The 24,563-nt window shown below is 45.8% G+C and overlaps 1 protein-coding gene across 1 annotated transcript in view; it reads right to left on the bottom strand.

The window, feature by feature from the left end:
* Positions 1-24,563, bottom strand: part of PSIP1 (PC4 and SRSF1 interacting protein 1) — a 124,259-nt gene that overhangs the window by 88,856 nt on the left and 10,840 nt on the right. The window contains exons 2-4 of the mRNA XM_075316944.1: positions 23,598-23,733; positions 14,508-14,584; positions 10,187-10,325 (exon numbers count right to left, since the gene is read on the bottom strand). Of these exons, the coding sequence (XP_075173059.1) occupies positions 10,187-10,325; positions 14,508-14,584; positions 23,598-23,669 (288 nt within the window). The 5' untranslated portion in view covers positions 23,670-23,733. The remainder of the gene's footprint in view (positions 1-10,186; positions 10,326-14,507; positions 14,585-23,597; positions 23,734-24,563) is intronic.

Genomic DNA, 24,563 nt, shown 5'->3' with positions numbered 1-24,563 from the left:
TCAATCATTGCAACAGCATCCTAATATTTCACCCACAGTGACTGACATTCCAGTGTGTGCAGGGAATATAAGAAAATGGTCTTCTCCCTGCACCAGCAGTGGGCATGATATGAACGCACTATTTCAGTGACTGACAGTGGTCCAGAACTATTATTATACATACAGGCATGGAAGATTAAACTTTTTATTTTTTTAAATGCACTACAGTAGAGTTCAGGAATAATGCATAGATCATTAAAGAAGGGAATTTTGTTTACTTACCGTAAATTCCTTATCTTCTAGCTCCTATTGGGAGACCCAGACAATTGGGGTGTATAGCTTCTGCCTCCGGAGGCCACACAAAGTATTACACTTAAAAGTGTAACCATTCCCCTCTGCCTATACACCCTCCCGTGCATCACGGGCTCCTCAGTTTTTATGCTTTGTGTTGAAGGAGGCACACATGCACGCAAGCTCCACATTTTAGTCAGCAGCAGCTGCTGACTTTATCGGATGGAAGAAAAGAGGGCCCCAGGGCCCCCGGCATGCTCCCTTCTCACCCCACTCTGGTCGGCGGTGCTGTTAAGGTTGAGGTACCCATTGCGGGTACAAAGGCTGGAGCCACATGCTGTTATCCTTCCCCATCCTTTCGGGGCTCTGGGTGAAGTGGGATCCTAACCGGTCACCATGCACTGGGACCGTGCTCCCTCCGCAGCCCCTGGGGGAATCTGCTGGACAGGAGACCGGGTATCGTCAGGGACAGACCCTGCTCCTCTGAGGAACTCTGTGTCCCCTTGGGGACGGCGCATAGAGCGCCTGTGTAACGGACGCTGCAGCAGCTGCTGGGTGTTTTGTGTCGCCGGGACTACCGCGCCGACCGCGGTTGTTTGCCGGCCGCGCTAATAAATTTAGTCCCCGGCTTTTGCGGCCTAGTACCGCAAACTCCCGCCCCCGGGCCTGCCAGTCAGGGGTAAGGGCGGGACGCTAGACTGGACGTCAGCGGTGAGGGCTGGAGCATACTGAGGTATCCTCCTCCCCCCTCACTAAGCACTGCGGGGCACCAGATTCCCGCACTTTCTGAGGCACGCCCACGGCTCCCTCCTCCTATCAGAACGCTGGCAGCCATTCCTATCAGCACTTCTGACGCTGGAGAACTTCAGAGGGGAGACAACAGCCGAGCTCCATAGCTTTGGGAGGCCCAGGCAGGGAATCTGGTGGTCACACAACCGCTGAGGGCGGTCGGTAAGCCGCACCTGTTACTAGGTGCTGGCCCCCCTGGGTGCTGAAGTATATATTTATATGCTTATATTGTATACATTTACTGTGTTCGGCCGCACTATTTGCTTTTGGCTATATACCCTCACTGATTGCTCTAAGAGGAGACAACAGCATGTCGTCCGCAAAAAGCAAGGGTGCCAAGGCACAGGCTTATTTTGCAACCTGTACCTCTTGTGCGGCTATGCTACCTGCAGGTTCCACCTACCCTCATTGTGTGCAATGCTCGGCCCCTGTGACACTCACTCAGCCGGAGCCTCAGCCACTAGTGGGACCCTCGGCCCAGGTAGAACCACCGGCTGCCACTGTCCAGGTGGCAGGGACAGAGTTTGCAGTGTTGGCTGACAAACTTTCTGAGTCTATTTCTCAATCCATGGCTCAGTTTATGGATAGATGGTCTGCTAAGATACTAGAAGCTTTTCAGTCCAGACCGGTAACACAGGCCCCGGGCACTGTTGAATCATTGCCGTCAGACCCCCCTCGGTCGGCGCAGCAAAGTGCTCCTGGGGAGACTCATAGGTCCCACGGTGAGGACTCCGACACGGACCGCAGTCCCAGACCGGCTAAGCGGGCTCGCTGGGAGCTTCCCTCGACTTCATCACACTGCTCAGGGTCTCAGCATGAGGACTCTCTGGAGGATGAAGCGGAGGTGGCAGATCAGGGCTCTGATCCTGACGCCGCTCTCAATCTTGATACACCTGAAGGGGACGCCATAGTAAACGACCTTATAGCGTCCATCAATCAGGTGCTAGAACTTTCTCCTCCAACTCCTCCGATTGAGGAGTCAGCTTCTCAGCAGGAGAAATTCCAATTTAGGTTTCCCAAACGTACACGGAGTGCGTTTCTTGATCACTCCAACTTCAGAGATACAGTCCAGAAACACCGAGCTTTTCCGGACAAGCGCTTTACCAAGCGCCTTAATGACACACGTTACCCCTTCCCCCCTGACGTAGTTAAGGGTTGGGCTCTGTCCCAAGGTGGATCCTCCAGTCTCTAGACTGGCGGCTAGATCCATAGTTGCAGTGGCAGATGGTTCATCGCTCAAGGATGCCACTGACAGGCAGATAGAGCTCCTGATGAAATCCATCTATGAAGCTATAGGCGCGTCTTTTGCTCCGGCATTCGCAGCCGTATGGGCACTCCAAGCTATAACAGCTTGTCAGGCTGAGATTAATACAGTCACACGTGCCTCTACTCCGCAGGTTGTGTCTTTAACCTCTCAGGCGTCGGCTTTTGCGTCCTACGCCATGAATGCTGTCCTGGACTCTGCGAGCCTTGTTTGATCTTCATCATCCTGATAGATGGCAGAAGATTTTTATCAAGAATATCCAGGTACATTTTTTCATTCATCCTTCCTTTAAACGTGAAGTTTGCCAGTGCTGTATGCAGAAAAAGAAACTCAGGCCATGATGTTTCAACATCCAAACTTCACTGTTCTTATGGTGTCTTTGGTGTGATAAGTAATGCCTCCAAACATTATGTGTATTAGGGCACACAGATAGTTCAATTTTGGTCTCATCTGACCAGACTATATACTCCCATTATTTCACAAGCTTGTCTAAATGTTGTTGTGTAACTTTAAACGCAATTGAACATGCTTCTTGTTCAGCAGTGGAGTCTTGCATGGCGAGCGTGTATACAGGCCATGGAGTGGAGGTTGATCGCATTACTTATTGTTTTCTTTGAAACAATTGTACCTGTTGATTCTAGGTCTTTCTGCAGCTCTCCAGAGGTGGTCCTTAGCGCTTTAACAACTGTTTTGATTTTGATATTCTGCTCACTCCTCTGTCTGAAATGTATAGCTAAATCATATATATCTGCACACTATAGAAATCTATATCTAATTACATGTACACACACACACATAATTCTGCAAAACATGATTAAAGACTTAGCATCGAAACGCGTATTTCCCACTGATCCTTATATCATGAGCTGTATATGCTGGATTTTCTGAAAAATGTAAATAAAGTGAAGTATTTTACTAGACCTGCGCTGGACTTCCCTTTCTTTTCTATTATCTGGTGGCCAGACTATTGCGTGCACAGGCTGTTATTTACCAGCATACAGCTGACCGGTGAGCTGAATTTTCTCTCTTTGAATTCATACTCTGTCGATGCCACAAATCTACCACACATCTTATTACCCCCTTTCACCCCAGGGCGATCTTCCATTTTTGTTTTTTCCTCACCTTCTTCCCAAAGCCATAACTTTTTATTTTTCCATCAATATAGCCATATGAGGGCTTGATTTTTTGCAAGACGAGTTGTACTTTTGAACGACAACATTTATTCTGCCCCATATTGTACTGGAAAACTGGCAAAAAAACATTCCTAGTGTGGTAAAATTTCAAAAACAAAAGTGCAATTGCATGATTGTAAATAAAAAAAACAAAACAAAAAACAGTGTTCAATATTTTGAAAAACTGACCTGGTAAGGCTACTTTCACACTTGCGTTGAACGGTATCCGTTGCATTGCGTTGTGTAACGGATGCAACGGATGTGTTGCATATAGTGACACAACGGATGCAACGGATGCTGCAAAACAACGCAATTCGTTTTGATTTTTTTTTTTTTTTTTTTCCCGGTTTTACCAGCGGCAGACTATAGTGAACGATCAGCTGATCGTTCCCTGCAGCCGGCCGCTGGGTGATCAGCTGATTGCTCCCAGTAGCCGGCCGCCGGGTGATCAGCTGATCGCTCCCTGCAGCCGGCCGCCGGGTGATCAGCTGATCGCTCCCTGCAGCCGGCCGCCGGGTGATCAGCTGATCGCTCCCTGCAGCCGGCCGCCGGGTGATCAGCTGATCGCTCCCTGCAGCCGGCCGCCGGGTGATCAGCTGATCGCTCCCTGCAGCCGGCCGCCGGGTGATCAGCTGATCGCTGTCACTTGCCGGCGCCCGGGCATGCCGGCGGGCGGGCGCTCAGCTGAGCGCTGTGACTTGCCGGCGGCCGGGCATGCTGGTGGCCGGTCATTCAGCTGAGCGCTGTCGCTTGCCGACGGCCGGGCGCTCAGCTGAACGTTCGGCCACCGCGAGCCAAAATAAAGTTTGATTTAAAAAAAAAAAAAAAAAAAAAAAAAAAAAAGAGCATGCGCAGTGAAATCCAGAGGATTCCGCTGCTCAAAATAACGTTACATGCTGCGTTCCTCCCGCTGGGCGGAAGCAACGGAGCGTCGCCCAGCGGAAGCAACGCAGCTCCTTTTGGTACAATCCGTCAACCATACAAGTCTATGGGAAACAGCGGAATCCGTTAACGGATTCCGCTGTTTCCCAAAAGGGCGGATTGTAACGGAAGGAAAATAACGCAAGTGTGAAAGTACCCTAATAAATAATTCCCCGGGACAGTACAAGTTCATAGATACCAAACATGTATAGTTTTACTTTTGCCTAAGTGGTGAAAAAAAAATCAGGAATCTTTAAAAAATAAAATAAAAAATAGAGCACCTGTAACGTTCTCCTTTGTGGGGATCTGGGGCTCAGTGACAACTTATTTTTTGTGTCTTGAGATGATATTTTAAATTATACCATTTTTGTGTAGATGAGATGTTTTGATCGCTTGTTATTGCATTTTAATGCAATGTTACGACAATCAAAAAAATGTTTTGGCATATGGAGTTTTTATCACGCTATACCATATACTGATCGGAATAAAGAATTTTATATTTTGATAGATCGGGCATTTCTGAACGCGGCATTCACAGGAAGTGAGTTATGGCAGCGTCAGGAGTCATCCTCCGACACTGCGCTGCCATGCCAACCAACCCATTGGCACTCAGTGATTGTGTCACAAGGCCGCCAATGGCGGCGGGGAACGGAGCGGACCCCACCAGAGTGCATTAGATTGCGCTGTCAGAGTTTGTTAGCCTCACTTGTCTGCTGAACAGATTCGTGTGATCCCACAGTAACATTACAGATACAGCCAAAAGACGTACCGCTACATCCTTGGCTGTGAAGGGGTTAAAAGGAAGCGGTCACCAAATTTTTGCCAGCTAATGTGAGAGCAGCATAACGTAGGGGCAGAGATCCGGATTCCAGCGAAGTGTCACTTACTGGGCTGGTTAGTGTAGTTTTCATAAAATCACTGTTTAATCAGCAGTAGATTATCATTAGAGGACTACTTGGTATGCTGCCACGTAGTCCAGCATATTCGTGAGCTCTGTATAACTGCAACTGTAGATTTGCAGCAGAGAAAATGTTGATTTTAGCAAAAAAATCTTGGCAAACAGCTCAGTATGTAACACATCACTGGACTCCAGGTCTTTGTCACCAGATTTTTGCTATGTCATCTGAAAGCAGCATAATATAGAGACAGAGACCCTTTAACCTCTTCACCCCTGGGCGATTTTCCGTTTTTGTTTTTTGCTCCCCTTTTTCAGAGAGCCGTAACTTTTTTATTTTTCTGTCAATCTTGCCATATAAGTGCTTATTTATTGCAGGACGAGCTGTACTTTTAAATGAAACCATAAGTATTACCATATAGTGTACTGGAAAACGGCAAAAAAATTCCAAGTGTGGATAAATTGCAAAAAACGTGCGATTGCACAATTGTTTTTTTTTGATAATATATTCACCGTGTTCACTATCTGGTAAAACTGATGTGTTGGTGTGATGCCTCAGGTCGGTACGTGTTCGTAAACACCAAACATGTATAGGTTTACTGTTATCTAAGGGGTTAATAAAAATTCAGAAGTTTGTCCAAAAAAGTGGCGCACTTTTTGTGTAATTTTCCAACAACTGTAGCGTTCTCATTTTTTGGGATCTATGGCTCAGTGATGGATTATTTTTTGCATCTTGAGCTGATATTTTTAAGAGTACCACTTGTGCGCGGATGCTACGTTTTTATCACCTGTTATCACATCTTGCACAAGATTTGTGGTGACCAAAAAACTTAATTTTGGCATTTGGAATTTTTTTGCCACTACGCCGTTTACCGATCAGATTAATTGATTTTATATTTTGATAGATCGGGCATTTCTGAACGCGGCGATACCAAATATGCATGTATATTTTTTAACCCTTTAATTTTCAATGGGGGGTGAGTTGAACATTTAGGGGTTTTATTATCATGTTTTATTTTTTTTTTATTTTTACTAGTCCCCCTAGGGGACTATAATGATTAGCAGTCTGATTTCTGGCTCATTTCTGTTGACCACAGCTGCATTGATCTGATCTGCAGAAAAGCTGTTCTCCTCTTAGGCGGGCTTTGCACACTACGACATCGCAGGTGCGATGTCGGTGAGGTCAAATTGAAAATGACGTACTTCCGGCATCGCATGCGACATCGTAGTGTGTAAAGGTTCGATGATACGATTAACGAGCGCAAAAACGTCGTAATCGTATCATCGGTGCAGCGTCGGCGTAATCCATAATTACGCTGACGCGATGGTCCGATGTTGTTCATTGCTACTGCGGCAGCACACATCGCTGTGTGTGAAGTCGCAGGAGCGAGGAACATCTCCTACCGGCGTCACCACGGCTTCCGTAGGATATGCGGAAGGAGGTGGGCGGAATGTTTACATCCCGCTCGTATCCGCCCCTCCGCTCCTATTGGCCGCCTGCCGTGTGACGTCGCTGTGACGACGCACGACCCGCCCCCTTAATAAGGAGGCGGGTCGCCGGCCAGAGCGACGTCCCAGGACAGGCAAATTATGTGAAGCTGCTGTAGCGATAATGTTCGCTACGGTAGCTATCACAAGGATATCGCAGCTGCGACGGGGGCGGGGACTATCGCGCTCGGCATCGCAGCATCGGCTTGCGATGTCGCAGCGGGCAAAGTACCCCTTAGAGACGGCGCTCTGCGGACTGTGAGAGGAACCGACTCATGAAAGCTACAGGAGTAATCACATGACTCTGTGCTACCTTGGCAACCGTCGGTTCCATGTGATCACATCACGTGACTTCGGATGAAGCCGGGTGAGTGAGTGCTTACCGCGGCTGGGATGTACACCATGCTGTCACATTTTGACAGCGCGGTGCAATGGGTTAACAGGCACGAGAGTGGAGAGCGCATCCACTTGTGCATGACAGCCGCACATGTCAGCTGTTCAAAGAAGCTGACATGTGCGGACACACGGCAGTCAGTATACCGACATGAGGCAGGACGTGCCCAGTACATCCAATATCTGTAAGAGGTTAACTGTACCATTCAGAATGCTTTTGCTCTTCTGTCATGTACCATGACTTGAGAATCATACAGTACTGTATTGTTTGTTACACTGCTATGCAATAAGGTCTGCCTTTTAAAGATTTGTCTTCCCTCTCCGCCATCTGCCTTCCCAGCACTGATGTCAGTAAACCCTTCCTTCTTCCCTAGATAGCGTATGTCACCCATCTTGCAAGCACCATATCTATACAGCCAATGGCGTAGCTACAGTGTAATGGGCCTCGGTGCAGAGTTTGAGCCTGGGCCCCCATCATGGGCCACTTCCTGGTAAATATGTTCCCTATCTTGGTAACTATGTCCACATCATGTCCCCATCCTGGTGTATGACCCCATCATGGCTATATCCTGGTATATATGGTCCCATCCTGGCCTATATTTCCACTATCATGGCCCCATCCAGGTATATATATATCCCCATCATGACCCAATCATGGTACATCTCCCCATCATGGACCCATCCTGGTGTATTACACCCATCATGCCAATATCCTGGTATATATTGTCCCATCTTGGTATAAGTCCCCATCCTGGTTTATGATCCCGATCATGGATATAGCCTGATATATATGGCCCTACCCTGGTATACAGTACAGACCAAAAGGTTGGACACACCTTCTCATTCAATGAGTTTTCTTTATTTTCATGACTCTGAAAAATGTAGATTCACATTGAAGGCATCAAAACTATGAATTAACACATGTGGAATGAAATACTTAACAAAAAAAAGTGGGAAACAACTGAAAATATGTCTTATATTCTAGGTTCTTTAAAGTAGCCACCTTTTGCTTTGATTACTACTTTGCACACTCTTGGCATTCTCTTGATGAACTTCAAGAGGTAGTCAACGGAAATGGTTTTCCAACAGTCTTGAAGAAGTTCCCAGAGATGCTTAGCACTTGTTACCCCTTTTGCCTTCACTCTGCGGTCCAGCTCACCCCAAATCATCTCGATTGGGTTCAGTTCTGGTGACACTGGAGGCCAGGTCATCTGGCGTAGCACCCCATCACTCTCCTTAGTCAAATAGCCCTTACACAGCCTGGAAGTGTGTTTGGGGTCATTGTCCTGTTGAAAAATATGGTGTCCAACTAAATATGATGGCCCAACTAAACGCAAACCGGATGGAATAGCAGGCCGCTGCAAGATGCTGTGGTAGGCATGCTGGTTCTGTATGCCTTCAATTTTGAATAAATCCCCAATAGTGTCACCAACAAAGCACCCCCATACCATCACACCTCCTCCTCCATGCTTCACGGTGGGAACCAGCCATGTAGAGTCCATCTTTTCTACAAAGACACGGTGGTTGGATCCAAAGATCTCAAATTTTGACTCATCAGACCAAAGCCCAGATTTCCACTGGTCTAATGTCCATTCCTTGTGTTCTTTAGCCCAAACAAGTCTCTTCTGCTTGTTGCCTGTCCTTAGCAGTGGCTTCCTAGCAGCTATTTTACCATGAAGGCCTGCTGCACAAAGTCTCCTCTTAAGTTGTTCAAGAGATGAGAAGGTGTGTCCAACCTTTTAATCTGAACTGTATGTTCCCATCATGCCCCCTACTGGTGTATGACCCCGAAAATGGATATAGCCTGGTATATATGGCCCCACCCTGGTATATATGACCCCATCATGGCCCATCTTGGTACACAGTATACACAGACAGTATAGACAGACAGATAGTTTAGACAGACAAGCAGTATACACAGACAGCTACATATTGCACACTATACAGGACAGACATATCTTATACATAACACATACAGACAGCACATAATACATGATTCACATTATACTCACCTCCTTCTTGGTCTCCTGGAGTTCAGAGGGTCTTTGAAGCAGCTTTTCCAGCCACAGCAGTGCAGGTGCCCCTTCCCTCTCTCTATGTGGTGAAGACGGGAGCAGACAGGACACAGAGCACATAGGAGGGGAGGGTGCCCTGTGCAGGAGCCTGTGCACCGCAGGAGCAGCAAATGACAGTGAACTGCTACTCCCTGCGGCGCCCCATCTGCTGTCTGCCTATATGACTGGTGGCCATTGTAATCACCTACCCTACACTACCCAGCATCCTCCTGCGCCGCTGGGTACTGACCAGTGTGTAAGCGGCGCAGCGCATGACATCAGTGTCATGCGCGGCCACTTACAGCAGCGACAGCTATCAGCATATTCTCTGCTCCCCATTTGCACGATCATGTGCATGGGGAGCAATATTCACGGCTTTAATCGGCGGCCGGCACATCTCAGTACAGGGACCCGACGGCTCTCTATGCGGCGATGTATTCCAGCTAGATGTGCAGCCTCCGACACACATCTATCTGAATCAGGGGCTGGGGCTAGTCGCCGGGCCCGGTCGCAGTGGCGACCTCTGCAACCGCGATAGTTACGCAGCTGTATACATCCCTAGTTCAGAATTGTCATTTCTACCTTAGTAATTATGCATAACTACAAGAATTCAGCTGAAAAATAAACCTTATTCTGGAATCTTCATAAGTGCCTCAGCAGTCGAGTCAAGCTAGCTGATGAAATCTCTTTGTGTGAGTAATGGTACATAGAGACATCCACAGAAACTGGGTCTCAAGCGCCCTACACTCGCATCCTAGTTATGGAGTAAGAATTGCTTCTATACCGTAGATATCAGCAGTGTACACCTGAGGAATATAATAATGATATACAAATAAATACATCTCCCACTGAAATGAGCAAAGTAAGCAACTGTATCAATTAGCAGGAAGGCATATAAAACCACAGATAAGAACACTTTCTTTATTCTCACTCTATTTACCTGTGGATTTGAGAACTTGACTTTGGGATTATTATCAATTTCCCATAACCCTTCATTGAATCCCTTTCGTTTATTTGGCTTAGCATATTTCTCCTTATTCTCTTCATATGGGAATATGTCTTTTGGTCCCAAGAAAGCTCTTAAATGTTAAAAAAAAACAAAACACACACATTGTTAGATCATGAAAATGGTAACAAATTCATCAATGTCGTCTGTCATTATATTCAATGTTTATGCGTTTGCATGATTTAGCAGCCAAAATGTGAAATATGAAAATTTATATATATTTGGACTATAGGATACACTCCAAGTTTAGGCAGCAGAAAATATGAAAACCATTTCATAGTATTTAAAACTTCCAAGGTGGTGTAAAGATGGCGAGGTCAATATCACCAATTTTATTGCACTAGAGTAGAATTGGGAGACAACAGACAGAATATTAGTGTTTCTCTGGGGCGTGTGCATTATACACATATAGCTTTGCAGTGCATACATATACATAACAGTGCTTCATATACAGTCTACGTACAAGTAAGTTCTGACCACAACACATAACTACAACACAGCCTATCTACATCACAAAGTATAGACAAAACGACTGACTGCACTCACCAAACTGAGGTGTGAACAGGTGCATAACTGAACATGACATAAAATACAAAAAAAGACAGTTTGCAGTCTGATAATGCTAAAGTATGGAAACTATGAATGTGTGAACATGAACCTGCATTACTGCTAAGGAAAATCTGAGAAAAAGGAGATATTTAGCATATATAAATGGCCATGCACCCCTCACCCACTTGCCACAGGTAATCTTATCCTATATAGCAGGTTCCTACTTGCCCATACACAGGAGGTTTTTAACCCAGAGAGAGGCTTCAGCATAGCATTAGGTACCCAGTTACGAGATATGCCGTGAAGTGGCAACTGGGCAGATATACAAATGGCCATCTATATATGCTAAATATCTCATTTTTCTTAGATTTTCCTTAGCAGTAATGCAGGTCCATGTTCACACATTCATGGTTTCCATACTTTAGCATTATCAGAGTGCAAACTGTCTTTTTTTGTATCTACATCACAAACACAGCTCAACGACATCATCAAAAGACACTATACATGACTGATTATATGACCTGAAAGGGTCGTTCAGTCACTCAAGAGGTACAGCATCCAGTGTAGCTCCTGGTTGCTCACTCTCCTTCACTGTACCAAGCAGTTAGGCTTCTCAGAGTTAGGCTAGGTTCACATTTCAGTTGTTTTAAATCCGTCAGCAACGGATCAGTTGTTTTTTAGATGTCAACTGACGCAACGGATGTGTTTTTCACAGGATTCCTTTCACAGGAATCCTGTGAAAAAACTGATCCGTTGCGTCCATTACATCCGCTATGTGTCCGTTTTTTGACGGATCAGTCATGATCCGTTTGTGTTTGGGACAGCCCCAGCGGGTGTGCCAAACATGCTGGGCATGCTCAGTAGAGCATGACGGAATCCAGAGCTGGATTCCGTTTTAAGACGGATTACGACGGAATCCAGCACAATAGACATCCATTACAAGCTTGACGGATGGTGACGGATTCCTGCGCGGCGCGTTAATTTTGACTGCCAGAAAAACGTTACATTCTGCGTTACTTACATAAAAAACACCAAAAAGAGGAATAAAAACCTCCAAAAGTTAAACAAAAACTCACAGACTAATGGCAGAAGATGTAAACTGCCCAGGCCAAAAAGACTAATGCACTGCCAGGATGCAGCAAGACCTCCGTTAAATGGAGACATCACAGGTGCAAAGGGAGATGGTAGTAAAATTGCACACTTGTGGCTTGCATAGGTCACTGTTCACACATGCAGGCACACAGTATCTGGTATGCAGCCTATTGGTCACGCCCATCACAATCGATGCAAGCGGGCTACGCCAGTACTATATATGTGTACCATGCAGGGACAGTGAGTATAATATGCAAGGCCTAACATTAAGAGGCCTGGCTGCCTCCTGTATAAAATATTCTGTGCAAAAGAATATATAAATATATGAGGTATTGGTAGGTAATATGGCCATAGTACGGTAAGTCCACAATCCGCGTCACGGATCCTCATGTTTGTGGGTCCCTACACTAATATATCATATGTACATACATAAAAAACACCAAAAAGAGGAATAAAAACCTCTTACCGTACTATGGCCATATTACCTACCAATACCTCATATATTTATTCTTTTGCACAGAATATTTTATACAGGATGCAGCCAGGCCTCTTAATGTTAGGCCTTGTATATTATACTCACTGTCCCTGCATGGTACACATATTTAGTACTGGCGTAGCCCGCTTGCATCGATTGTGATGGGCGTGACCAATAGGCTGCATACCAGATACTGTGTGCCTGCATGTGTGAACAGTGACCTATGCAAGCCACAAGTGTGCAATTTTACTACCATCTCCCTTTGCACCTGTGATGTCTCCATTTAATGGAGGTCTTGCTGCATCCTGGCAGTGCATTAGTCTTTTTGGCCTGGGCAGTTTACATCATCTGCCATTAGTCTGTGTACTTTCTGCGTTGCTCCCACCCGGCGGTCAGTCAAAAAACGACTGACCGCGGCGCAGCAGATGCAACGCAAGGTCATCAGTCGCAATCCGCCACTAATACAAGTCTATGGGACCCAACGGAATCCGCTAAACGGATGCCGTTGTTTACCATAGCCGCAGATTGTGACTGATACATTTTAACGGAAATGTGAACCTTATCTGGAAGAACTGTCCATATTCTCCTTGATCAGAGAAAGTTGCCTCAGACTAAAAAGTGAGTCTTAAAAGGAATCTACAGAGGCCAGGCAGCAAACAGGGGTGGGAATGGATAGCAAAACCCGACCTACAAATTAGCTATTTGGCAGCTTCTGCCAATCAAAAAGCTGTACATTTCTGTAGCTTTACTTGCCTGTATTTCAAAATCTATACATCCAATCTGACAACTAAAGGTATGTATAGAATCAGCATGATAGCGCCAGTATAGCACTGGCTTTAGTTTATATAGGAAATCCTGGTGATTGGTTCGCTTTCAAAGAGGTGATATTCTCATTCTTTGGTCTGGCACACTCATGCGCACAGACATCAGATCGCACACACGCACTCGCCACATCCGGTGATATTGATTGCTTCCTACCGCCATAAGGACCTGGGACGTGGTGCAGGGGAGCATGAGGACCTGCGGTGGAATGCATGGAAGACCAGGCAGTGGAAAGCATCGATACCCTCGCGCTCCACTGCACTATGTCCCAGGATCCTCTGCCGATAGAAAGCAATTGATATAAAAGGATGTGGTGAGTGTGTGTGTACGATTTGATGTGTGTGTATGAGTGTGTGCATGAGTGTGTGAATGCGTAATCTTATGTGTGTGTGAGTGTGTCGGCCAGAAGCAGGGGAGGACCATCGTAGAGCATATATGCTGGGAGTGCCCATCGAAGATGGGAGGAAGTGACCCAGAAGCCTGGAGTCTAATAAGTATGACTCTCCTGGGAAGGGGGATCTGCATTTTTGAGGGGTAAACTTTCCTCCAACTGTGTTTCTCCGAGAATAAGCCCTACCCCGAAAATAAGCCCAAGTGCATTTTTTGAGGCAAAGAATAACATAAGACAGTGTCTTATTTTCGCAAATATTCAATTGCACTCCAGACTGATGCAAACCTGGAAATGAACCGCAAATGAGGTTATAAATATCCAAATGGCCCTTGGCAGAAAAAGGTTTCCCTTGCCTGCTCTAAATCTAGAGAAAGAAAGTTTAATCATCACCACAGACCGCAATTCTTTACTGTAAGGGCATTGAGACTGTGGAACTCTCTGCCACGAGTGAGATTGGAATGGTTCATTCACTAAAACAGGGGTAGGGATGCCTTTTTTGATAACCATTTCTGAAGATAGGGCATTGATTCCAGAAACTAGTCAGACTTCTATATTTGGAGTTGGGAAGCTATTTTTTTTTACCGCATGTGCTTTTTGCCTTTCCCCAGATCAACAAATTAGGATTATAACTCAAAAGACCTGTATATTTTTCAACTTTATCAACCATGTCCTGTAATTTGAGAGATGGAGCCTCCAAAGGTTTGATTTATTGTTTTAGCACATCTCAAAGATTGCTATCTGGTTGTTACAACTAAATTGACCGATTGGCTCTAGCAGTCATGGGCCAGCAACACTGGAAAGCAATGAGGCCTTCAGGGGAACACAGACAACTGGGAATTGGTAAGAAAAATAAAAAAGTCCAGGGTATTTCATTTACAAACGTTACACAAAATACTACCGTATACAAAAAGAAATTAGGAACTTACGTTTCATGGGTACCAAAAAAGAAAATGGGCATTTTATTTGAGGAAGGTTTTACAGCACCATCTGGAAGTTCATCCACCTGTACATACAGTTAATTGAAAAAGGAAAGAAAGAATAATTATAATTTCTTCCTGGGGTAATCATGGAAACTTTATACAATATTGTATTAATTATAAACCCTAAAAAAAGTAACTTTCACCAGTTTGAGCATGATAAGCTGGCCATATAGTGCTGTATACAATGTACTTTTTATTAATTTCTCCTCTCTGTTGCAGAAAGATTAGTTTGTAGAGTATATGTTATAATTTATGAGAAGCCTGCCTAACTGGGCATTGCTAGGTATTTGTCTTTGGAGAGTGTAACTTTTCCCGAGAAGCACCTATGGGCTCTAGATGTTCCCCACACCCATAGATTAAAGGTCCAGTCACACTAAGCAACTTACCAGCGATCCAAACAACGATAGGGATCGCTGGTAAGTTGCTAGGAGGTTGCTGGTGAGATGTCACACTGCGACGCTCCAGGGATCCCACCAGCAACCTGACCTGGCAGGGATCGCTGGAGCGTCGCTACACGAGTTGCTGGTGAGCTCCCCAGCAACCAGTGACCAGCCCCCAGCGCCGCGTGGAAGATGCTGCGCTTGGTAACTAAGGTAAATATCGGGTAAACAATCCGATATTTACCTTGGTTACCAGCGCACGGAGCTACACGTGCAGAGAGCAGGGAGCAGCGCACACTGAACGCTGGCTCCCTGCTCTCCTAGTTACAGCACACATCGGGTTAATTACCCGATGTGTGCTGCAGCTACATGTGCACAGAGCAGGGAGCAGCGCACAATGCTTAGCGCCGGCTCCCTGCTCTTCTAGCTACAGCACACATCGGGTTAATTAACCCGATGTGTCCTGCAGCTACATGTGCACAGAGCAGGAGCCGGCACTGGCAGCGTGAGAGCTGCGGAGGCTGGTAACAAAGGTAAATATCGGGTAACCAAGGACAGGGCTTCTTGGTTACCCGATGTTTACATTGGTTACCAGCCTCCGCAGAAGCCGGCTCCTGCTGCCTGCACATTCAGTTGTTGCTGTCTCCCTGTCACACACAGCGATCTGTGCTTCACAGCGGGACAGCAACAACTAAAAAATGGTCCAGGTCATTCAGCAACAACCAACGACCTCACAGCAGGGGCCAGGTTGTTGCTGGATGTCACACACAGCGACATCACTAGCAACATCGCTGCTACGTCACAAAAGTTGTTCGTTAGCAGCGATGTTGCTAGCGATGTTGCTTAGTGTGACGGGGCCTTAATTCTTTCAGGGGTGTCATTTCCAAAATGGATTCACTAGTGGGAGGTTTCTACTGTTTTCGTGCCCACAATGTATTCCGGCCAAATTCGAGCTCCGAAATTCAAGTAGCGCTCCTTCCCTTCCAAACTCTGCCATATGCCCAAGCAGTAGTTTTTGACCACACCTGGGGTATCTGTGATCTCGAGGAAAATTACTATTATTTAGTTATATATTTATCTATCTTAAGAGCAGTACAATTCAGTTTGAAAATTGCGAATGTTTCAAAATTGTCATCAACTTTCCAATTGTTTCTCTTTTAAACACAGAAATGCAAATCACATTGAACATTACTAACTACCGTATTTTTCGCTTTATAAGACGCACTTTTCCTCCCAAAAATTTGAGAGGAAAATGGGGGGTGCGTCTTATAAAGCGAATATAGCGGTACCTGGGGGTCCTGTCTGTGCGGTGATCGGGCGGCCGGGTGCCTGTGGCTGCGTGCAAGCGGCCGGGTACCTGTGCTTGCGTGCGGTGGCAGCCGGGTACCCGTGGCTGTGTGCGGGCGGCAGTCGGGTACTGTGTGCGGGCGGCGGCCGGGTGCTGTGTGCGAGCGGCGGCCGGGTGCTGTGTGCAAGCGGCGGTCGGGTGCTGTGTGCAAGCGGCGGCCGGGTGCTGTGTGCGGGCGGCGGCCGGGTGCTGTGTGCGGGCGGCGGCCGGGTGCTGTGTGCGGGCGGCGGCCGGGTGCTGTGTGCGGGCGGCGGCCGGGTGCTGTGTGCGGGCGGCGGCCGGGTGCTGTGTGCGGGCGGCGGCCGGGTGCTGTGTGCGGGCGGCGGCCGGGTGCTGTGTGCGGGCGGCGGCCGGGTGCTGTGTGCGGGCGGCGGCCGGGTGCTGTGTGCGGGCGGCGGCCGGGTGCTGTGTGCGGGCGGCGGCCGGGTGCTGTGTGCGGGCGGCGGCCGGTTGCTGTGTGCGGGCGGCGGCCGGGTGCTGTGTGCGGGCGGCGGCCGGGTGCTGTGTGCGGGCGGCGGCCGGGTGCTGTGTGCGGGCGGCGGCCGGGTGCTGTGTGCGGGCGGCGGCCGGGTGCTGTGTGCGGGCGGCGGCCGGGTGCTGTGTGCGGGCGGCGGCCGGGTGCTGTGTGCGGGCGGCGTCTGTGTGCGGGCAGCGGCCGACAGCCGGGTGCTGTGTACGGGCGGCGGCTGTTTGCGGGCAGCGGCCGGGTGCTGTGTGCGGCCAGGTGCTGTGTGCGGGCGGCGGGTGGCGGCTGTGTGCAGGCGGCGGCTGTGTGTGGGCGGCGGTCAACGGCTGTGTGCGGGCGGCGGCCGGGTGCTGTGTGCGGGCGGCGGCTGTGTGCGGGCAGCGGCCGGGTGCTGTGTGCGGGCAGAGGCCGGGTGCTGTGTGCGGGCGGCAGATGGCTGCCGCCCGCACGCAAGCACAGGTACCTAGCCGCTTGCACGCAGGGTGGGCGGGCAGCCTGCTGGCTGCCACTCTGTACGTGCGGGGCGGGCGGCTGTGCAGCAACTTACCCAGTTTGTCCGCGGTCCCAGTTTCAAATGATGGCAGCGGGCGCGTGCGCAGATGGAGCCCTTGGATGAGAGCTCCATCTGCGCAGGCGCCATTATTTGAACCGGGACCGCGGACACTGGGACACTCACTGCAGCGGCCTGCTGCATGACTCACCCGCCGTCGCCGCTGCTACCGCCACCACCACCACGGGCCTCCCGGCTCCTGCGACCCCGGACGCCACCTGCCACCCCGGACCCCGCTGCCACTGACCCGCCGTGCCTGCCAGCAAATCCGCTGCCTCCTGTGACCCTGCTTCACCACCACTGCTGCCCCCCTCCGGTAAGAGAACACCGGATTATAAGACGGACCCCATTTTTCTTTTTGTTTACCTTTTTTTATGTCTACGTTTGGGGTGCGTCTTATAATCCGGTGCGTCTTATAAAGCGAAAAATACGGTAATTTCACTAACAAAGTACAATGTATCACGAAAAAACATGATATTGATCCCAAATTTCTTTTCCAAGGGATAATAAAAGAAAATGTACCCCACAATTTTAACAAGTTTCACCTTAATGCACAAATACCAAAAATGTGGTTTATGTACATGGGAGATCTCGAAAGGAAAAAAAAAAATTGCAATTTTGCTTTTGGACACAAATTTGTAATAACCTCTGAGGGATCAGAACAGCATAAACCCCCCAAACTGCACCCCCTTATGGAATTTATGTAAGCGTATAATAAGCATTTTTATCCCACAACTGTTTTACCAATTTATTTACTATTGGGCAATGTCAAAATGTTACATTTGTCACAATAAGTAAATTTAACTCAAAATGTGTCATGGCTTGTAAGAAAATAACACCCTAAAATATTATGCTATTTCTCCCAAGTACGGCATTACCCTATATGTGGTCAAACACACTGGCGGACAAAGACAGAAAAGGGGCCCTGTGCAAGAACTGTATATTGGCCTTTTGGGGTCCAATAAATCATAATAATGCGCAATTACACCGGTTTGTGGCCCCCCTACCATTTGGCCTCCTGTGCGGCTGCAAAGGCTGGACAAATGATTAGTCCGCGCCTGGTCAAACATTTGAGCATATGGTAATGATCAAAAGAGAAGAAATGTCATTTAGCTTTTAAAGGCAAAGAAATGCCTGAAAATAGTTTGAAAAGCCCCTAAAAGTGCCAAAAATATTCCCAAAAAGTGACCGCATTTTGAAATTTACACTATTGACTATTTTGACACAACTATCATTTTCCAGAAATCACCATATTTTTCAAACTATGAGATGCACTTTTTCCCCCCAAAAAATTTGGGAGGAAAGTGGGGGTGCGTCTTACAGTCAGAAATGTACCTGGCTCTGTTGGGGTAATGCGCCGCTGTAGGGAGCTGGCATCAGCAGAAGTGAGGCAATCAAGTGTGTCCATCATTAAATAAAATTAATTTTTACTGTTCCCCAAGCCCATAATCCCGCCCAGCTCTTGGCACTGAGGTCAGTGACAATAAAAATATTCACTATCATTTAGTATCACTGGCGCCAGTGGGCAAGATTATGCGCGTGGGGGTCAGTGCATATTCATTTTGCATCAGCCGGCAGCTGACGTCAGCGTGTGACTGGGGATGCATTGCAGTGACTTTATGGGCATTCTGTCACTCTATATGCCAAAATCAGTTGACAGCAACAGAAAAGGATGCCGCACATCTGGGAAGCGGAGGGAAGGTGAGTAGACTTGATTATTTTTGTATGTGTTAAAAAAATGATGGGGCCAAGGATGGGGGACATTAGTACAGAATTAGGAGACATTACCCTCATAACAGTAAGTCATGACCACATTTTGTGTGTCAACATTTTTTTCCCCCTACTTTCCTTGTCTAAAACCTAGGTGTATCATAATAGTTCAATGTGCTCCCGTGATCACTACCGGGTCTCCGGCTGAAATTACAGCCGGGACCCGGCTATCTCTGCCTGAAGCAGTGCTCTCACCGCTCCAACAATCCGCACCAGGTGGGAAGCCACGTGGTAGATCTTGAGATTCAGGAGGCCAATGCCCCCTTCAGCTTTGAGACTACATAAGACAGAATGTTTAACCGTATCTCCCTTGCTGGCCCACAGAAAGGCCGTTTGAATTGCATTTACTGGTTTGAAGAAGGCTGAGGGGACTGCGATAGGCAGAGCCTGTAGCAAATATAATATTCTCAGAAGGATATTCCTTTGAAGACTTGGCACTTATCAAACCAGGTAAAGTTAGATTTGGACTACCTTTCCCAGTCTGCTCTTGTAGTTTTAAGAAGTCCCAGGAAATTGCATTGGTATAACATTATTATTATTAAAGGGATACCGTAATCTTTATTCCTAGATAGCTTAATGTTTGAGCTGCTTATTTAAAACTAAAACCTCCCTTAACGACCGCGGGCAGTAAAATTACATCCTAGCGGTCATAACTTTACTGCCCGCGGTCTGCCGGCAGCAGCATGCCGCGATCGGCGCACATCTCAGCTGATTTTCACAGCTGAGATGTGTGCCTGCTAGGCACAAGCAGAATCGTTATCTGCTCGTGCCGTTTAACCCCTGTAATGGCGCTGTCAATATGTGACCGCCCGATACCGGAAGTCACGTGACATGATCACATGACTTCCGGTGGTTGTCATGGTAGCACAGGGCCATGTGATGACTCCTGTGCTAGACATGAACCACTTTCACTTTCGCTTTGTACGGAGGCCAGGGAAGCAGGAAGTGCACGTATCTGCTGTTTACAGCTGTGTAGCTGTGATCAGCAGATAGTGCAGAGCGTCCTAGGGGGACTAGTAAAATAAAAAAAAAAAAGTAAAAAAAAAAACAGTTTTAAAAAATTAAAAACAAAAAAACCTAAAAGTTCAAATCACCCCCCGTTCGCCCCATTGAAAATTAAAGGGTTAAACAATAAAAAAATACACACACATTTGGTATCGCCGCGTTCAGAAACGCCCGATCTATAAAAATATAAAATCAATTAATCTGATCAGTAAACGGCGTAGCGGCAAAAAAATTCCAAACGCCAAAATGACGTTTTTTTTGTCGCCACAACTTTTGCGCAAAATGAAATGACAGGCGATCAAAACGTAGCATCTGCGCAAAAATGGTACCGTTAGAAACATCAGGTCGAGTCACAAAAAATAAGCCGTCACTGAGCCATAGATCCCGAAAAATGAGAACGCTACGGGTCACGGAATATAGAGTAAAACGTGCGCCACTTTTTTCAGACAAACTTCCGAATTTTTTTAACCCCTTATATAAAAATAAACCTATACATGTTTGGTGTCTACGAACTCGCACTGACCTGAGGCATCAGACCCACACATCAGTTTTACCATACAGTGAACACAGTGAATAAAATATATCTCAAAAACAATAGTGCTATCGCACTTTTTTTGCAATTTTTCTGCATTTGGATTTTTTTTGCCGTTTTCCAGTACACTATATGGTAAAACCTATGGTTTCATTTAAAAGTACAGCTCGTTCCGCAAAAAATGAGACCTCACATGACCATATTGACTGAAAAATAAAAAAAGTTACGTATCTCAGAAAAAGAATGGCGAAAAAAAAAAACAGAAAGCGAAAAATCGGCCGGTCGTGAAGGTGTTAAGGTTAGGGGTTAAGGTGACTCACAAGCGGGAGAGGAAGAGCAACATCCAAAGCCTTCAATTTGGGAAAATTAATTTTGAAGTTAGAGAGGCGAGAGTAGCTGCGGAATTCCACCATTAGGTTAGGGAGCAAGATTCTTGGTAATAACGAAAAGGAGGTCATGCATAAAAGAAGCAATTTTGTGTGTGGAGGAGAGAATTGTTATCCCGTTAATATTCCCATTAGCACGATCGTGTCTAAGAAAGGGCTCGAAGGTTAGTGCAAAAATCAGAGGGGAAAGAGGACAGCCTTGTTGCGTCTCGTGCGATATGCTAAAAGAGTTAAGAGTGCCAAGGCCTGTGTATGAGACTGCGCCGTGGATAATTTAGTTTCCAGTGCAGTCACCCTGTCTGAAAAGGCAGACAAACCCTCTTCATTAGGCTGGGGCCACACGGGGCACTACTGCAATGCTCGCATGAGACTCGGCTCGCGCTGGCAGCACAGCAGGAGCCGAGTGTCATGCGAGCGTGCCTGCGTCTGAGGTCCGACCCTGCGAGCGGACCTCAGCTGCGGGGGGCGGACCAGCACTGCAGAGGGGCGGGCCGGCACGGAGGAGGAGAGGGAGGGATTTCTCTCCCTCTCTCCTCCGTAGCTGGCTATTGCCATTCTCGCCCTGCACGCACGGTACACCGGAGTACCGCGAGTGCAGTGCAATTTTTCTCTTGCCCCATTCACTTGAATGGGTGCGAGAGAAAGGGACTCACCTTACACCGATTCACCGCTCCCTCTGCTCGATGCAGCAGCTGGGGTTATGCTGCCTTCTGTCCTCTTCCTCCTGGACATCGTTGTTAGTCAGGGATGGCTTAAAAAGGGAGTAATTGCCTGGGTCCACAGAGCTCTAAAAGCCTGCTTCCTCACACAGCCATTCCTAAGCCACGCCCCTCTTTTAAACACCTTTTAACAACTATCGACGGGCACAACTATTTTTCCGTTGACATAGATCAGGGGGGTTCTTTCTTTCTGAATATGTTGAACTTTTGATTGGGGCCATTTCTTGCTATATAACATTTTAATTTTAAAATCACTTTTTATTCTGATTTTTGTGGGGCAGAATTAACAAAAATGAGAATTTAGGAATGGTGTTGATTTTTTTATGCCATTTTAAGTTGTTCACTCTCCGGTACAGTGATAAGTGATAAGAGCACTTTATTTTTAAGGGCAGTATGAAAATAATAATTATTTTTGAGCCCTAAAACACTGTTTTTTTAACCTATCAATTGTGTACACCTTTATAAGCACTATGACTTATGGACTACATAGCCTATGTTGTGGCTTTTTCACAATTGACAGGTTAACACTGGTCAGTCTAATTACTACCATATCTTAATATACCTACTGTGGTATTATTATCCTACTGTTGATCCTTTAAATTCCGCTATACGGTTTTTGGTGTCCAGGTCCCTCGTATTGAGGCACCTTCTATATTTTAATATGTATTTTATTCTATTTTGAAAATACAATTTATATTTTATGATTATTACTTGTTATTATTATTACTTTATATTCCCCACTTCCCATTTACCTTGGATTCAGGCATCTTTTGATTATTCCTATTTGAACACTATCTTGATTGGACATATTTTGATGAAATTCTCTATATACAAAGTCTATAAACAGTGAGCTGCAAATCACAGCACAGGGTGTTCCAGACGAGCTGTCCTAGTCTGGCAATGATAATCTCCTGATATTAAAACAAACATTGCAGGCAAAAAACATAACAGTTTGAAAAGAGACGCTATAACCCCTAAAGATTGATGTCTTCAGATTACAAAAAACTGCTAACACATTTTCTTTAAGAACTGTGTAGGGTTTCTTTTTGCAAGATGTGTTGAAGCTTTTATTGGTGCTATTTTGGACTACCTAACTTAAATTTTTTTTTTTTTTTTGTAAGGCAGAGTGAACAAAAACCAGCATTTAATTTTATTTTTACGCTGATCACTGGTAAAAGTGATCTTACCTTTACTTTGGGTTAGTACGGTTACAGCATTACCATCATTTGTATATGTTGTTTTAGGTTTTGCAACTTTTACACACTGAAAACTTTTTTCTACCATATTCTGATAGCTATATCTTTTTTTCAAACAAAAGCGTGATTCTTTTAGTATAGGATGACATTTTCAGTCAATTATTTTGTGTGACTTTATGACCACTTTTTATTACATTTTTATGCATCAGTATGATGAAAAAATATATTTTTTTTGCTTTAGGATTTTTTTTTCTTTAAACAGTGTTTACATACAGGATAGATAATAGGATATTTATATAGATTGCTTCGTCGGTACACAAGTGTCAATACCAACTGTGTTTGGCTTACTTTTGTTTTTACAGAAAAAACATTGTTTTTATTTACGAAACATTTCTTCGTTATTTTTTTCATACTTTTTACATTTTTATATTTCTAAACCAATTTTATTAGACTTTTTTTCTACTTAGTCCTAGTATGGGACATCGATTTTCACTTGTTTGATTTCTGGTCTAATACCTTGCAATACTTATGTATTGCAGCATATTAGACTTGTCAGTTTGACCTCACAGGAGGCATGATAGGGACTGTTCACATCAACTGTAATATAATAGTAGTTGAAATAAAAAATAAAAAAAAACACACACATTATTCACAACAGATTTTAAATGCAAACATTTAACTTACCCTGGCAGGCCAATGAGGATACCCCTTCATCTTGGCAAAAATTAAATCTCCAGGTTTGAAGTCGCGAGTCATTGTCTTTGGATATATCACAGACCGCAGCAGAAAATAAAACTGTTTACAGAAGTCCAAAATGTACCTAAAAGGTAACAAAAAAGTAAAACAAATAAGAATCTGTTTTATTATTGTTTAACAGTCAACTAAAGAAGAGTTAGGTTAACGTGATTCTGAGATTTTTTCGTGACATGTTGTACTTTTTTTTACATCATTTGCGTTTATTTATGAAAATGTCAAAAATTTGGCAAAAAATTTTAAAAATTTCACAATTTTCAAAATTTGAATTTTTATGCCTTTAAATCAGTTAGGTTATACCACACAAAATATTTAATAAACAACATTTCCCACATGTATACTTTACATCAGCACCATTTTTGAAACATTGATTTTGTTAGGAAGTAAGGCTATGTGCCCACGTTGCGTTCTATTACGCAGCGTGTAAGTCACTGCATGTGCGTCTCAGAACGCAGCCGAAAACTTGGGCAACATTTCAACCATAAGGCCTGTCTAGCCGCGTTAAAAGGCGCCGCTGATTTGGCAGCCAATCTCGTCGAATCTGCTGATGCATCAGAGAGGAATGCAGCTTCTCCCTGCATCGGAGGCAAGGAAGACAGAATATCCTCCCGTGGAACTTTTAGTGACCCCATGTCCTCGAAGAGAATCAAATACTTTTTGGAAAACTTGGCTACAGCTACATCAAATTTAGGAGCCCTATCCCAGGAGGAACACACGCCTTCTTCAAAGGGGTATTTTTGTTTAAAGTTGCCAGGTATAGACCCCCTTTTGTCGGGTTTCTTCCACTCTCTGGATATTAGGGACTGCACTCTGTCGACCACCGGGAAGCCCCGACGTTTCTTCTGCTCTAGCCCTCTAAACATTGCATCCTGGATAGAACATTGCGGTTTCTCTTCA

Source organism: Anomaloglossus baeobatrachus, chromosome 1 (assembly GCF_048569485.1).
Source record: "Anomaloglossus baeobatrachus isolate aAnoBae1 chromosome 1, aAnoBae1.hap1, whole genome shotgun sequence".
Lineage (NCBI taxonomy): Eukaryota > Metazoa > Chordata > Amphibia > Anura > Aromobatidae > Anomaloglossus > Anomaloglossus baeobatrachus.
Note: the sequence above shows the minus strand (reverse complement) of the source record. Positions and strands in the feature narration are given on the sequence as shown.